Source organism: Hermetia illucens, chromosome 6 (genome assembly GCF_905115235.1).
Source record: "Hermetia illucens chromosome 6, iHerIll2.2.curated.20191125, whole genome shotgun sequence".
In the NCBI taxonomy this organism is placed as follows: Eukaryota; Metazoa; Arthropoda; class Insecta; order Diptera; family Stratiomyidae; genus Hermetia; species Hermetia illucens.
Window position 1 is genome coordinate 58,825,631 of NC_051854.1, and position 17,799 is coordinate 58,843,429.

A 17,799-nucleotide genomic window follows, 5' to 3' on the forward strand; every position below is an offset into this window, starting at 1 on the left:
AACTTCCCTCACCCTCTCAAATCAACCGCAAGAATAATTTCAGGTTCCCCAACCACGAAGGGAATTCCTGATGTTTGTGCTATTATTTCCGATGCAGAAATTTATCGATCCCATATGAATTATTGCGCAATTTTCAATGTGGCATAAGAACCAGACGATTGATGTGCAAATGCGCAACTAATCTGATGCTTACGCATGTATGTGGCTGGGCAGTGTGGTGGATAATTCTGTGCAGGGGATGGACACGGCGACGATCGGCACTGGCGATTCGCGCAAGTGCTCAATCTTGTGGTATGACTTACAAGTAATGACGGTCAAGCCGGGGCCATAGATCCCCGCGCAGATGATACGCCGTTTCACCTGAGATTTATACGAATCGCTCTCATTCCACGATTAACTTGTTTGTTTTTGGCTACAGATTCATATATTTCAGCCGGACTTGATGATGGTCGCAAACGCACGCGGACCGTGGAAATTGAGGCGGGGAAAGAATGAAAAAGAGTCAATAAGTCACTTTGGTGGACAATATGATGCGCGAGTGCACTTTATATGGTCATGTCCAGGTGATTGGTGTGTTAAAAATATGAGAATTTCCATTTCGTAGAAGGAAGTTTGGATTTCAATGCGAGATGGAAATACGTATAATCAGAGCTTTTGATTGATGACATTATAATTTTATGGAAAATATGACGATCGTATATTGGAGTTATTTATTTTGTTGGTTTTTCTCAGAAAGAGGGCATCCATAAGGGTGCTTTATGGCGACCAAAGCACTTATAAATCTTTCAGAGAATGTGAGATGATTGTACGAAGAATAAATTGAGTTAATGGTAATGTGAAAAGTTTATAGGTCGTAGGGTTATACTTGATGGGTTCATTTCGCTTCAATCGATGTTGATTGTGTATTATTCGGCGAAAATTGAAATAATAACTACCCAGTGGAAGCCTTTAAAAATTAATGGGTTTCTATTATTCTGCTGGCCGTTATTGTGATTCTATTTTATGTTAGATAACTCTATACTATAGAATATCCACCAAAAGGTGTATCAAATGTTAGTAGTGTGCACAATTAGTGCTGAAAACAGGAAGAAAAGTTAGTGATATACTTCCTAAGCAAATTTTGTTCCCGAAAATCTTTGAGAATATATAAAATTTTAATCGGCCGGGTTATTGGTTGAAATCCACAAAGATTTTAACGGCCTACTAACGTATACAATCTGCCAGTCCCAAAACTAAATTCTACGCCCGGTATCACATCAGATGTCTGCGCCTCCAAATACTCGTCGCCTTTAAGGATTTAGATAGAAGGGATAGACGGGGAAAAAAGAAGCGCCCTACTAAATCGGAGATTTCTTCTTTTCCTGTGGCTTTAGAAATAGCTGGGGTTGCGAAGTAGCCTTCTCATAAACAGCACCAATATAGAGATTGGACATGAAATGCGATGGCTCAATGTTCGGCTTTGAACATCTCATCGGTAGTGTAAAACCACCCAATTAAATGTGAAGATTTTGTCGTTTTAATTTGTCTCACCTAGCAAAGTCAAGTATCACAACAAGAGAGCACAAGTTCTTCATACACACTTATGTCAACAATGCTGGGATATTCTCCCTGCGCATATCTGGTAGACTATCTGTATGCTTTACCACAGCTCTGACAGGCGAAGTCTTTCTAAAATATCGCCCTGTAAGCCGAAACAGCTCTACTGGAAGGGAACCGAATTTGGTTACAACATTCATTTCAGCCATGACTGAAGCTGTTCACAACACAGCCCTCCACAACACCTATAAGGGCTAAATGGATGCCTCAATAACCGCAATTAACAGATGTCCTAGAGACGAACCATCAACAAATGATCTTCACAACCAAGTTTTACCAAAAAGCCACCAGGATGAAGCCTTATACACCTCGATGCTTATCCTCCCGAGAAAAAGAGGGAAATCTGACTTCCGACAGAATGGGAATATTAGAGCGATGGGCTGACTATTTTGATGAACTGCTCAATAAACAAAATATCGGCGAATTGTAGATCCCGCCAACTGAAGACCACCACAGAGAATAAAAGAAACAGCAGGTAAATCAGCAACAGATCAGATTTTCCTTTTGCGGTAAGCGATGGAAAAACTTTGGGAATATCGCCTTCAATTGTACCATATTTCCATCGACATTAAAGGCGTCTATGATAGCGTAGCTAGGTTAAAACTTCAAACGACCATGAGAGAATTCGGTGTCCCGACAAAATTGGTAACACTGATTAGGCTGACCCAGACCAATGTGCGAGACCAAATAAAAGCAGCAGGATCACTCTCGAGGCCATTCAACATTAACAACGGTCTAAGGCAAGGAGATGCCCTTTAATGCGTCCTCTTTAACCTCACCCGAAAGAAAGTAACTCCCGATGCAGATGTGAATGCAAAAGGCACCATCCTATTCCAGTGCACTCAACTACTGGCCTACGGTCACGACATTGACATTATGGGAAGAACAACCCGAGATATACAGCCTACCTTCATTCAGATCAAGCAGGCGGCGCGAGATATCGGGGTGCACAATTATGAAGGCAAGACGAAGTACATGGTGGCATGCACCAAAAACCAAAGAACGAGCAACATCGAATTGCAATGATCAAACGAAAACAATGAACATAAGAGACTACAACTTTGAGACGGTTGAAAATTTCACCTATCTAGGGTCGAAAGTCACAACCGATAACAGCTATGGCGATGAAATCCGCGTACGGCCAACAGAGCCAATTTCAACTTATAAAAACTGCTTCGTTCGAAACATCTCACCATAGGGCTTTTACTGTACAAGACTCCGAAGAATTTTCGGCCCTCTACATGAGGATGGACGATTCCGTAACCTACATAACGAACAAATCTACGATCGTCTGGTTATGGATAAAATCCGACTCAATAGGTTGCGGTGACCGGGTCACCTAATCCGTATGGATGAGGATGATCCAGCGCTGAAAGTCTATAAGGGCAATATCTACGGTAGAAAAACAAAATGAGACAGATCCTGCCTCAAATGAAGCGATGGCGTGTGTCAGGACGCCAGACAGCTTTCAGGGATATCGAATTAGTTGACCTGCTCGCAAGACCGGGGTGTCTGGAGTTCCTTATTAAGGCAGGCGTAGAACGGATTCCGGTTGTTGTGCCATAAATGACAACTTTAAAACCACTACCTGAATACTGCTAAGTTGCAGAGTAGAAGAAAGAACTGATAGGTCACCAACTATCCTTGCTATTGGCGTTGCGGAAACGGATGCTAAGAAGTTTGGGAAAAATGTCCTCACGGGTCTTTTACGAGTGTGGTGCTCTGAGTTTGCAAATGTGGACAAACGGCGACTATATCTCTTGGGGAGGTTCTAATATCAACATGAGGGGATCTAAATTAATAGAAACCCAACTGCGGATCTACAACTTAGACAATGAGCCATTTAATTCTATACAGCCAGGCGAGAAGCTATCAGCATCACATTGGTGGATTCAGAATGATATAATGCCCATAGATGACAGACACTTTGATTTCATAATAGGTATAGATCAACCTGAAAATACTCCATTTCAGAATCCGCGGAAAGTATATTGGGCGACCTACAAACTAGTGCTGAGAAAGATAAGAAAAAAACAAAATAAGTAACCTCTTCAATCAAACTCTGTAGTCTGACTCAACTGTTAGTTAGAATCGATACAAATGGGGTCAGAAAGCTTTGATTCTGAACAGAAAACTAACTAGACAAAGTCCAAGTTGAAGTGAACCCTTGCCAAAGGACGTAGGACGGCAAATGTCAGGATGTTTTACGACACGGCGGTTCTCTGTCTGTTCCCATGGGTTGTGACCCAGCCTTAATAATCATTGGCAAGTTTACGGTAATGCTACATATATGACTGACGAAACTTTACACACTTTCCATAGTCAAGTATTTAGGAGTGCATCTCGGATCCAAGCTAAAGTGGAAGCCAGCAACACTGTCAAAAATCTTGTAAATTACTCTGGTGTTGTAGGACAGTAATAGGTAAGTCCTAGAAACTGTCATCTCACAAGGCGGAACTTTGGTAACAGTTCGCATAATTCCGGATAATTTCAAAAGAACTTTGCCTAAGTGGCTACCGCATGGAAAAAAATTGGGTGCTACTCTGGATAATATGTAGCCAATGAAGAGGATAAGGCAGCCCTAGATTTTATATGCAGCTTCCGGCCCTCCTCAGAGGTTAAACGAAGATACCTTGAAAAAGTTTTCTTCACAGAAGAATCCCTGTATTGAAAGACCGAGGGCCGAGCGCCAATTGAGTCTTGGCAATTAATACTACCTAAATTTTTCTCATTCAATTAATTACAATCCTGTTACCTTGTCTATCCTACTTCACAACCCAAGCAAGGGAATTCTACTTTATGTAGATATTCAATATTTTCAAACATCTTATTTAACAACAACGATATCAAAACCTTTGCAACTTCTTTTCCAAACAAAAGCTGATTTATTTTTCGATGTTCAAAGGCAGGAAGGTTTCCTTACTTCAGACGACCGTTTTAAAAAATCCACTGATCATCTCCTCTTTATGCTCCTACGAAAATTTTATTGTGAATACGGGTTTCATAGAATAACAAGTCGGAATACCGGAAGCTCGTGCTTCGGGTATAAAGGTTTTGTGTTTATCTTATGTAAGAAATTTCAACGCACATTTTTCTATCCGTGTTTACTGCAAATTCAACATAATCTTTCATATTTTTCCAATCTACGAGACGTACGTACATATTACAGCTATAGATATTCCGCTCACCATAAACAAACAAACTGTCTATTTCCGAATACTGTACACATATATGCAGGTATATAAATGGATCGTACCCATATTTCCGATTTACTTCTTATATCTATTTGAAATAGGCACTACCCGCAAAGTTCATTAGCACGCATATATTATATACCTACATACACACATGTCTCGTTGACAGATAACTATAAAACTAAAACAAAATAATTCTCTGCGACCCAATTCATAAGAACTCATTTCGTTGTGGTATTGACGAATTGATATGTGATGATGACGTCATGCAGGTTGTAGAGTGCACAAAATTCACAAAAAAATGTGAAGTTTCACCCCCTATAACTTTGTTAATAATAATTGGATTTTCTTCAAACTTGGCCAAATTGTGCATTATGTTCTTCATTACACGCATGCCAAATGTTGTACTTCTGGGGTGAACATAAGGGGGGTGCCGGGTAAATTTCTAAAATGTGCAGATATCGGAACCGCATATATTTTGAGGCCTAGATTTCGTAAAGATGCACCACTGTGATTTTTTTCAGATTTTTCGGTTGGATAGGTTCGGAGAACGAGACCTGTTACACTTTTTGGGGGTCATATTTTGAGCCCTCACTCCCCTACGTTTCACCCAACATCAAATATGGAACCAGTTTTGAAAAGTACTAATTGAGACCTTTCATTTGATACCCCACATGGCTACATTCTGTGAAAAAAAAATTTGCACCCTGCATTTACATGTATGGGGAGCCCCCCCCCCCCCCTTAAACTTAACACAATATGGCACCACTTACTGCATGTAAAGGGAACACCAGATTACATATTCCCATCAATTTTCGTGACAATCGGTCCAGCCGTTTTCTGAATAAATCGGGTGTGACAGACAGACAGACTGTGAGCAGTGGCCAGATCTCCCATCAGGCGCGACCCCAGCTGGCGGATAGGGGCATACCTATTGATGTGTAAATATGTGTTCATGCACTTTTCTTTTTTGATTGTGCATGGGCTAGTGTTTGCTCATCTCTGGTGCGCGGACCAAAATGGCTATGGGAAGGATACCCAGAACATAAAACCACCATGGAAGACGAGAGAAGGAGGAAACTTACGGTGCAGGGGATCGGAACCCCAGTACCGGCGGCTTTTGGGAGTGAGCAAGCGGGCTCCCGATCGTCGATATCCCTCGACCGCAGTGCCTCGGTGGTGGACAACTTGGCCACCTTGGCATATAATGCTACAAGTGATTTGGATCTGGAGAAGGAAGTATTCAAGCGAAGTACGACTTTACCGAGAACACCAATAACAAGACCAAACAAAGATGAATTAAAAGCAGCTTTTTAGACAACAAAAACCGTGACAACACCCACCGCACATGTTCAAGATGCTCGACAGCAGGAGGTGCTCCAGGAACAAGGAAGAGATCCATTCAAAAGAAGCTCATCAACTTTGAGATCTCCACCAATGCCAAAGACGATGAAGGATAAAGTACAGGCCAAAAGTGAAGGACCATGTAAAAGGAGTAACCCTACCGGGACTTATAGGGAGCAGAGTCCCGATCCGGAGGAATTACCCTTCACCCAGCTTGGGGCAAAAATAGTTGAGCTGTCCGAGTTTATCAAGGACAAGCACAACGTGCACCAAGCCATAAAGAATATGGGCTATTAGAGTTCTCTATAATAGATCACAGATGGAGGAAAAGAATAATAAGAACACGCCGAACCCCGCTGTGCCAACAGTATCACAAGCAACCCAAGTGACGCCTAACTGTACTACCATCGAATCCCAGCGAAATAAGCGAGTACGTGAAAAAGAGGGGGATCCTTTAAGTAATCAGCAGGCGCCTAAGAGAAAAAAAGGTGGACAGGACATCCGGAAAACCAACACCAACAGGTCAGAAGGAGGAAACCGTACAGCGAATCTAGGAAACTCGACCAGCGTTGCGAAGCCTAAGACCAGCGAAAACGATGGATGGACTAAAGTTACCAACAAAAAAGCGGAACGAAAGGCAAAAGTGCGAACTGGTCCAGATGTAATTGTTATCTCCAGTAAGGGCAATCTGTCCTACGCGGAGATACTCAAAAAGGTCAAAGCGGATCCCGACCTAAAAGATCTGAGCGGAAATGTAAACCGAATCCGAAGAACCCAGAAAGGGGATCTCATGTTCGAGCTGAAAAGATTCAGCGTGGGCAAAACTGATGACTTTCGCACTCAAGTGAAAAACTCACTTGGGGAGAATGCCGCAGTGCGTGCCCAAAAACATGAGATCTACCTTCAATGTAAGGATCTCGATGAAGTAACATCGAAAGAAGAAATTTGTATTGCTCTGAAGGAGCAATTCAAGTTGAAAGAACTCACCGAGGAGTCTATTGTGGGCTTACGAAAAGCCTATGGTGGTACTCAAACAGCCACAATACGAGTACCAGCGGAGGCAGCACAGATGTTATTGGCTGCCGGAAGGGTTCGGATTGGATGGGTTGTCTGCTGTTTAACAAATTTCACTGAAGAGGTGCTTTAAATGCCTCATGTTTGGACACTTCGCGAAGGCATGCACCAGCAGCATTGATCGATCCGATCGATGCAGAAGGTGTGGGGAGAAAGGCCATATTGCCAGAGAGTGCAATCGGGACCCCAAGTGCCTATTGTGCGAAGTAAAAGAGGGACAGGATAACCGGCATATTGCCGGGAGTGGTAAATGTCCAGAATTTAGGAAGGCGCTCACTGCAATGAGAAAATGAGGTTTATTCAAATAAACCTGAATCATTGCAGGGTCGCTCAGGATTTACTTGAGCAGGCCACGTTCGAATCTGAGATGGAAATCGCCATCATAAGCGAACCGTATAGACATCGTCACGGTGGCGTATGGGTCAAAGATTCGACTGGTGGAGCGGCGATATGGGCTTGCGGTCGACAGGCCATACAATGTACTGCAAGTCAGGCAGGCAGTGGCTTCGTGTGGGCGAAAATAAGTGGTGTATATGTATACAGCTGCTACGCCCCGCCAAGTTTGATACTGTCTGAATTCGAGCAAATGCTTGATAATCTTGTTCTCGAAGGGACGAAGTCCAAAGGTGATTGCTGGTGATTTCAATGCTTGGGCCCTAGAGTGGGGTAGTAGGGAATCAAATGCTAGGGGGCGCAGTTTATTAGAAGCTTTTGCGCAGATGGACATTGTTTTGGCTAACGAAGGTGCTGTAAACACCTTCCAGAAAGGGGGGTCAGGCTCGGTTGTAGACCTGACCTTTGTCAGCCCTTCGCTGGCGCGTGGTATATCCTGGTGCGTCAGCGAACGCTACACCCACAGCGATCACCAGGCAGTTTTCTTTGAGACATGTGTCGAACCTCAGGGCAAAGAGCTATCATGCCCGAAACCGAAAAAGATTTCAGGCTGGTCTGCAAAATCTTTGGATGACCAGAGCTTCTTAAAGGTGTGGTTGGATCAACCTGATATAGCAGGCGCCTCTACAGAAAGAGCTGTCCATCTGGCTCAATGCATCGCCAAAGCATGTGACGCGTCCATGCCTAGGAGGTGCGCATTCCCCCGTAGAAGACCAAACTACTGGTGGAATGTTGAACTGACCGGCCTTAGATCAGCCTGCCACCGAGCGAAAAGAGCGGCTCAGAGGGCGGTAGGTAGAATCGATCAAGGGCAGAAAGAGTGTGCCTACAAGGCAGCCCGCAAAACCCTCAAGCTCGCCATCCAGCGAAGCAAGAGGAAATGCTTTAGGGAGCTCTGCTCAGAAGCGGACGTAAATCCGTGGGAGAGAGCTTATGGAATCGTGATGGGACGATTTAGAGGCCGTTCGTCTCTGCAGATCACGTGCCCCGCCCTCTTGTTGAAAATCATCCAGGGGTTATTCCCCCAGCAAGAGGAGAACACCGACACATTCCAACCACCTCTGAATGTGACGGCAATCCCGCCAGTCACCAGAGACGAGCTCCTGGAGATCTGCGGCAGAATAGGAGACAATAAAGGACCGGGTCTGGACGGAGTACCGAATAAGGCCCTTAAGCTTGCCGTGAAATCCAGGCCGGACATGTTTACTGAGTTGTTCGAAGCGTGCATGTCCGAGGGAATATTTCCAGCGGTATGGAAGCGGCAGAAGTTGGTGCTTCTGCCTAAGCCTGGTAAACCACCAGGTGAACCATCCTCATACCGACCCATATGTCTTTTGGACACGGTGGGGAAAATGCTAGAGCGGGTAATCTATAATAGATTACTCCCAGTAGTTGAGAGCCAAGGCGGCCTTTCAGATCGGCAGTATGGGTTCCGTAAAGCCAGATCAACCATTGATGCCATCAAATTGGTTACTGGCTTGGCCGAAGATGCAATTCACGGAAAGGGTAGTACCAGCAAATATTGCGTGGTAGTAACCCTGGACGTGAAAAATGCATTCAATTCGGCCAATTGGAATCTAATCCGGAAATCCCTAGCGAAGGTTGGTATTCCCGCCTACCTCGCCGCAATTGTCGATAGTTATTTAACTGAAAGGAGGCTCTGGTACGACACTGATGACGGACCGCAGGAGTACGTTGTTTCCGCGGGTGTCCCGCAGGGCTCCGTATTGAGCCCACTACTGTGGAACATCATGTACAACGATGTACTTAATCTTCCCCTTCCGGAGGAAGCCACAGTGGTGGGTTACGCTGACGACAATGCACTGGTTGTTGTCGCAAAGCATCTCGAAGATGCTGAGTTATACTCAAGCGAGGCAATCAGTGCTGTCAAATGCTGGTTGGAGAGCTCTGGTCTGACGCTTGCGGAGGAAAAAACGGAAGCGGTCCTCATCACTAAGCGCCGGAAGAGAAATTACGCCTGTGTTAGAATCGGGAATCATATCATCACTTCCAAGCCGGCCATCAAATACTTGGGGGTGGTGATAGGCAGGAAGCTCAGCTATAAGCAACACGTACAGTATGTTTGTGATAAATCATCCACTGCCAGTATGGCCCTGGCCAGGATGATGCCGAACTTGAGAGGGCCACGGCATACCTCTAGGTTGCTTATAGCCAGGGTGGTGACCTCAATCATGCTCTATGCGACCCCAGTTTGGAGCGAGGCGTTACGGATGTCAGTTAACACTAGCAAACTGAATGCAGTCTACAGGAGGACAGCTCTGAGGGTATGCTCTGCCTTCAGGACTGTCTCAGATGATGCAGCATTCGTCATCTCTGGAATGATGCCTATTGACATCTTGGCAGATGAGATGGCAAATATATACCATGCGAAGCCAATCTCTCCCTTATTGCAGACGAAGAAGGCTGAGAGGGAGAGATCCATAAATAGATGGCAAGAGCGGTGGGAACGCTCGGGAAAGGGTCGGTGGACTCACAGGCTCATTCCTGCCATCAAGGAGTGGTTGGAGAGACGACACGGTGAGATTAATTATAATCTCACCCAGTTTCTCACGGGACATGGAGGATATCTCCAATATCTTCACAGGTTTAAATTGGAGACCTCACCCGACTGTCCAAATTGCGATGGAGTCCCAGAGGACCCAGAGCATGTATTCTTCCACTGTCCGAGATTTGTGGAAGAAAGGAGGAACCTAGAGGAGACTCTAGGAGAGGTGCTGGTACCAGAAAATCTGGTGCCGAAAATGCTAGCACATCAAGAGAATTGGGATGCGGTCAACTCCATGATCGCATCAATTCAAGATAAATTGCGAAAGGCAGAGGAAAGGAGAAAAACGCGGTCACGTGCGCCGCGTATAGAAGAAATGGGATTAAGCTAGAGTGAGCTGACTCCGCCCCGTGATGTAATACCTTACGCTGGTTCCGCGGGGCAGGGAGGGAGTCGGAGGTGGTTTTAGTGGGTAAAAATCCCACACGCTGGTGTGTCCAGACCAGTGTCTTTTGAAGATTTCCACCTCCTCAAAAAAAAAAAAAAAAAAAAAAGACAGACAGACAGATACCGTCTCGATTCTAATAAGGTTTTGTTTCACACAAAACCTTAAAAATTAACAGCGTCCTCGGGTACAAGGAGGTTGCTACACAGTCGGTACTCATCAAACTCCCTGTTCCATAGAAGCACTGAAAATGGAAGGAGTATTTTTTATTATACACCCCATCCGAGTTCAAGTTGCCGATGACAGGAGCAGGACTGAATTATGTGCAGTCTTCACTGTAAAGAAATTGAAAGAGGCGGTCTTGTCCAGGAGGAACAAACTTTGTTGCTCTATATAATGCTTTCATGCTCTATATAATAGCCTATATTATTGCAAAGTTTTCATGATGCTACGATGGACTTAAAGGGCGTTCCATATTATAATAATAGAAGTGGTAATATGCCATTATTAACTTTGTTTAACCAGCATCGGTATGGAAAGTATTTAAAGGCCCAGGTAATGTATTTTTTTCAGAATTTTCGGGTATTTCTTTTTTCTGAAAATGGTTCTGTGCGAGAGATGAATAGTTGATAACCTCCGCCCTGCTTTCGTCCCCCTGCATCAAATATAAAAACTAATCTAGCTTGGAAAAAATACTAATCAAGGCTTTTTATTTAATACCCGACATGGCCCTTCTGCATGTATGTAGACCCCCCTTAAACACAAGGTAGAACGAAGTTACTCACAGCATACGTGGGAATTCCGACCTTCCCACTGAATTTCGAATTTACGGTTTTGAAAAATTCTCTGTGAGATGCAGACGAACAGTCAGACAGAGAAATGGACTGGCAAATCATCTGGAGAACAGCGCGGCGGCGAACAGCAGAACTGACCTCCCCACATCTTCTTTTCTATATAATAATGGCGCTCCTAACCGCCCTGTCCGTCATTAATGTCCAGCGCGAAAAGTTAAAACAAACGCTTGCTGTCTTCACCTTGCCTACCGCAACTGAGGAGTAATTTGGGGAACTTCGCGAATAATCGGTGACGCTTAAGCTCCAGGTTTGAATGTTGATCTCAGCGCGCATCGGCCAGGAAGAAAACACTAGAGTGAGAGAGCAATCGGAGGAAGGTAAATACTTGGTGGACCTAAGGGTGTGCGGTGCCTTCAGAACGATTTCAAAGCAGGTAGCGTGTATTATCCCGGGAGTGGTCTCAATGGATATTATGGCCAGGAAATCGCGTTGCTTGCCCAAAAAAAAGAGAATGAATATGTGTGAAAATGATATAGAATACCAAATGACAGTAAGATGGGAGTCGCTAGAAAAGTGGCAGCTACGTCGCGATGAGAGGCAGAGGGGTCTTTGGACCCACACTCCATCTTCGGTTGTATTATTTGCTATTTTATCCTGAATGTAATTGTACATCTGTCACGTCATGTTCTACTGTTCGAGAGTTTGCTTATAAAGAAGAAGCCTGAAATACCCTCTGAAAATCACTATAAGCCCGAAAACACCATCAAGGATATGCCAAAAGCAAATTGGTAGACCCCTTAACCAAAAAAAATTCAGAAGAAATTTGTGAAAGCGGGGCGGGGACGTGAAATCATATTTTGAGGTGGTTTTGTGGGAAAGAAGGAGAAAGTGGGGTTGGTTTTACTGGATGAAAATTCTCCCCCCCCCCCTGCTGTAATGTGAACAGTAAACCAATTTAAATAAGGTTTTGTTTTACACCAGGAGAACATGATATTCCGAGCGAAGTGCGGAGATTTGAATTCAAATTTAGGTCGGACTTGCTATCCCGCACATTCAATTCATATTTATTTATTTAACAGTGGATGCTTTCTTCTCCGGCTAAAAGGTTGGGAAGCTCGTGCCGATAAGCAAAGACAAATGTGAGCCTAAGGGGTCTTCATCGAACCATCTTCTCAACACGTTAAACACAGCGGCGAAACTGTTTGAAAAGCTCATCAGCCAAAGATTGACTTTCCACGGAAGACTTCTAAGCGAAGCACTTCTTTTCGGTGGCGATATGTCCAAGGAAGTGGAAGAATGTTTCCATTTTCCAATCACCTTTTGTGGATATTGAACGACTATTTAAAGGACCGGGTGGAAGGACTGTGTAGAATGAAGCTCACACGGAACAGTTCAAGGATCTATCATTTGCCCTCTCGTTTTGAACATTTGCTACGGCTCAAGATGACCGAAGAATCGCATCTTGTCGGATACGCAGATGATCTCATACACGGTTTAACAATCTTAGCACAAACGGGGAATGTGATGCGGCAAATCAACAAATGAATTACCTGCATTGGCATGGGCTTTCTTCAACTCTGGAGAAAGCCGAAGTGACCTTCATGAGGAAGGAAACGCTTCGTCAAGTTGTTTCTATTCAGTTTGCTGAAATCATAGTCCTGTCGAAATCGGAAGTGAAACACCTTGACAACAGGATTGACACAAAGATCAACTTCTTCGAGTAGATTTGGAACACCGCAGAAAGTGCTACAGCTGAAATATTGGCGATTTGCCCTCTGATGGCCAATTTTGGATATACCTTACCCAGAAAGCGCCGTTTTCTGATGAATCCGGTGCTGCCCGACCTCTTTAATCGTTCAGTAAGGAGATGTATCACAGCGAGGAGCTTTGTGAGTTGGGTCCGCCTATCGTACCATATTGGATACAGTAGTAACGGTGATAGCAGAAATTATTCCGATCGCTCGCCATACTGCAAAGCGGAGATGTATATATCCTCGAAATGGCGAGAAAATGGAGGCACGGTGAGGTTGGCTTTTACCCAACCCAGCTACTCAGCGATCACGGTAATTTTCAATATTACATGCGCACCATCGAGGAATCACGATCGGCCGACTGTATTTACAACTCATTTTACTACTTTCTTCTGCGCAAGGGTACCAAGTGCTTACGGCCATCATAACTGAGACCATGCTGCAGAACGAGGACACGTGGAACAGAGTGGCACAATAAAGTCAAGGTTACGAAAAAGATAAACATAAATAGGTGAGATGGTAAGGTATTTGAGCCTTCAGAACCACTAGGTGGGTACTCCTAGACTGAATAGACCTGGCCTCAATGCAATGGGGATATGTCTTAGTCGGTAGTCTGTTTAAGACAGGAGTCTGACAGTTGTATAAATGGTTTGCATCACAACCTATTAAAAGTTCAAGGCCACTTCAATCTGCATACACTACCAGATCCCTTAGTTCTTGCGTCAGCGGAGGGCACAAAGAATCAGAGGATAATCAAGGACGTTTCTCCTACTACCATTAACTTGTTATTGTAAGTTGACCGCAACAAGGTCCTGGAAACAGAATTGTCTTAGCATAGTTGCCTTTAACAATTTTGAAATTAGAGCCGTAGGCCCTCGGTCTCGAGGATCTTTCATCGAAGAAGATCCCTGGTCCCCTTGATTGACCCAATACCGCAGATTCTGTAAAAACGAACCCATATTAGAATAGCTCTGCAAATCTCCCAGCTTTGCCGCCAGTAGATAGGAAGAAGCTGTCGCATGCTGCAGGTTAATTTGACTAACTCTTATGTTTGTAGCCATAAGTGCGGTCTAATATGAAAGCCGCCGCTAACTGAAAAGTCGGCTGCGTTCAGCGTGGATCTTACCGGGGTTACTAGCGTGTCCTCACCTTCCGCCAAAAGTTCCAGATATTGCCACACTTGGTAGTGTAGCAACGTCCATGTTCTCATTCCCAAGAAACTTTCTTTCACAGTGCTTTCCGTTGTCGTCGCCTAGGAGCCCTCCCAGTTTCATGGTCTGTTTTCACATATCGGCATTAGACCCGTTGCGTCTACATTACCAGCTTCCCTTTCTTCAGAGGAGAAGGTTCTGACAGGCAAGCCTGTAGTCCCTTCTCCTTTATGACTAAAGTTTTCTTCGCAGAGCCTTCATTTCGCGTGGTTATATTTCCAGTTGCTCTGATTCAGGCAGGTTCTGTGCTATCCTTCGTGGCCGACCGCGCCATCGACACCGGCTGTAGGTTGTCCAATGAAGCGGAGAGACCGTCTTCCACAGATTCCTCCGTGAGGAAACATGAATTAGGTGAAGCCTCCAAAATCCATGCCTAGGCCACGACCTGATTTCACAAAGTCGCGGGTGGATTCGAAGTGTTAGACTTCTTACCACTTGGAGACTTACAATCCTTTGTTTCCATCTTCATGTGTTTTTGGGCACCCTAAATGTAATGGTAAACTACCACAAGCTCCCCCACCACGACGAGGTGGTGTCCGAGTGGGTAGTCGAATATGCAGTTCTGATTAAACCTTCCATTCGGAACCGGCTGAGCCGGGTATGCTGAGTTCCTACTTTATTGAGGACTGTAGGCTTGGATCGCTAAGGAAGGAAGTGCCAATTTCATTTAAAGAGTAATAACTCCACCTTGAGCTAATAGGAGCGCAATTTCGACTAGTAGCCATTCTGATTGCTTTCTATAATAATTGAAGAACACAACCTCGAAATTTCTTCGTATTTTTATGTTGCGTATAGCGATGAATATATTGTGCTATTTTAATCATCAAGTATGTTTGGTTATTGTTTCCGAAAGTTCGATGCTGATAAGTCTTCTTTATGCCCTCCAATCAATAACACCCACATTGAAGATTCTCAAAAGGTTTTTTGCATAGCGCTGTCTTCAACATCTTAAGTTTCTTTACGGAGTTCGGTGGTCAAAATGAAGAGTCCAAATAGGGTGCTGATGCTTGTAAAAGCTGAATCTGCGGTAAATAATTCTATTGTTCAATTGGTTCCTCTTTCTTCGCCGGGTACATTATAATTGATGGTACATTTACCCAAAATTCAGGATACTTTATGACGGAGAACACGCTTCTTGAGCTCAGCGGGCATTACAATTCGATTCGGTTACCCTTTTCCCAGATCAAATAATCCCCACTCTCCAAAGAGCTATACTAAATGCGGTATTGTATCAGAAGTATATTTCAGCTCCTAACGCATAGTGAATTGTATTTGAAAGGAGGAAATGGGAAAGGTGAGTGTCGATCACCGCTTGCTTTTCTTTATTCTAATTCTACCAGCAGCTGCACTAATATTTTTCTAAAATATTTCTATTTAAGTTCGTAGCATACAAATGATAGTGTCTTGTAACAAAGTGCAATAACTTCAAACAATGCAACAATGGGGTTTTCTGCACTTACTCACGTCATCCCCGTACCTGTTATTACCAACAAAGAAACCGCTCCAGAACTAACTATCAAACGAAGATCGAGATCATCTGATTATCTGCAAATTTCCATCATCAAAAACACTCTTCGCCTAGCGAATAATAGTTGTATCTTGTTTTCAGCTCCTGCATTACTCCAAAGCATCTCAATTCCAAAGATAAAATGCTTTGTTGACTTTGTCATCCCACCCGCTTCTAGCGTATGACCTCTGCAATCAGCAAACAAATTGTCTTGGCTCCAATCTAGTGCCTTTCTCGCTCAGCTTGAATCCGCGAATGATGTGCGTCAATGCAAATGATAACAACAAACGCACGCTAACCGGACCAGCATGAATAAAAGAAAAGATACATACGCGCAAGAAGATACCGAAGAAGTGATGTCTCTTTGTCAAATGTCATGTTAAATGACGCGAGTGCATAAACAGCATTTTTGTGCGAATGCTATTTGTTCTGATGCGGGGCATATTTACGCGTTGCGTCAATGCGCGGCATTTGTCGACGTCCACTTTGTCGCCGCTGAGGTTGCTCACACAGTTCTTCAGGTATTTTGTTGGAATCATAAGTTGGCCTTTGTTATCATCAACTACAATTTCAGTAGATTCGAGATGTTGGAATCGCTGGTGGTGCTATGTTTTTAGTAATGTCGAGGAGGCAGTACACTCACGAAAGGTAGAAATTTGACAAGATGATCATAGGATCTATTTTGAAATAAGAGACCAGATATTATCCTTTTTCCTAAATACATATTTCCATACCAACTCATTAGAGATAACCCTAGAATTCGTGTATATTAGATGCCTAAAAAGTAGTTGAATGTGATCAGGTTCACACCGAAATTTTCAAGTTAATTCTGAACTTAGTAAATAAGAGGTCAAGATAATAATTTCGGACTCTATGTATATCTAGTGGTATTTTAGGGCCTTCTTGAGGATATAGCAGACCCTCCCTCTCATTGCAACCGAAGTACATAAACCAGTCTACATACCAATCAGCAACATTTTCCAAAATCACCCGCGTGCACTGTCCCCAGAAAATCTCCATCAACCGCCACTGTATCTAAATTTTCGCACTCCATTTAGAAAGAGGCATAACAATCTTCAAGTATAAACGAGCCGAGTGCGGAGAGAGCCATTGAAAGATGAGGACAGAAATAAATTGCGAGTACTTAGCGCGGCTTTATTTATCGCCACGGTTAAGTGGTAGACATCGTCTTGTTACCTGGTTCTGTGTGTGTTGTATTATTCGCTTTCATTATTTCCCCCTTTTATTGTGTCAGCGATTTTAAATGGTGTAATGAGCGGCACCACATCAACCATAGTGGCGGTGGAGCCATCTAACAAACCACCATATTATTGTCGTGGGTGTTAAATTTCATTGCTTTCTTGATACGAAAATTATACAGTAGCTGACTGACTGGTGATATACTGTCTTTTGTTGGGGAAAGAATGCGGTTTTCTGTCTAAGCATGGCTGCCATTTTTGCGCTGTTTTACTTCACCATATCATAGTTCAAAGTGGGGCCTATTGCTAAGACTTTATCACTATCTGCATTCAATAGTTCTTGCGATTTTAAGACTACTTACTTCAACACTTGATTTGTACACACTATCACAGGCTGTTGGTTTGAATCTTGTCCGTCGCGAACTTGCAGTACGACGTGGACCCAAATAAAATCTCCCTGTCTGCGTTGCATTCTCACTAATAATATGCATGAACGGTCCTGTTCCGATTGTGTAACTGGAAAGATATTGAACAAATTTGGTAATGCATAATTCAAATCAACTTTTACTAAAGCACCCGCAACTCTACCCAAACAGCATGTCAGATACTTACTTAGTCTATGTTTGTTTTGTGCTTCCCTTAAACTGTCCCAGTGAAGCAGGTGATACCACGATATTCCCTGGATTTCATTTTTTGTATAACCTAAGTGAAATTCTCCGCTGTAATAGATACAAAAATATGGTTAAGATAGCGAATAGTATTAGATACAAGCGAGTGTGGATAGG

The 17,799-nt window shown here is 43.7% G+C and overlaps 1 protein-coding gene across 1 annotated transcript in view; it reads right to left on the reverse strand.

Annotated features, from left to right (window-relative positions):
- Nucleotides 1–17,799, reverse strand: part of LOC119660589 (neuronal PAS domain-containing protein 4B) — a 402,201-nt gene that overhangs the window by 21,148 nt on the left and 363,254 nt on the right. Inside the window, exons 8-9 of the mRNA XM_038069258.1 lie at nucleotides 17,627–17,733; nucleotides 17,377–17,530 (exon numbers count right to left, since the gene is read on the reverse strand). Of these exons, the coding sequence (XP_037925186.1) occupies nucleotides 17,377–17,530; nucleotides 17,627–17,733 (261 nt within the window). The remainder of the gene's footprint in view (nucleotides 1–17,376; nucleotides 17,531–17,626; nucleotides 17,734–17,799) is intronic.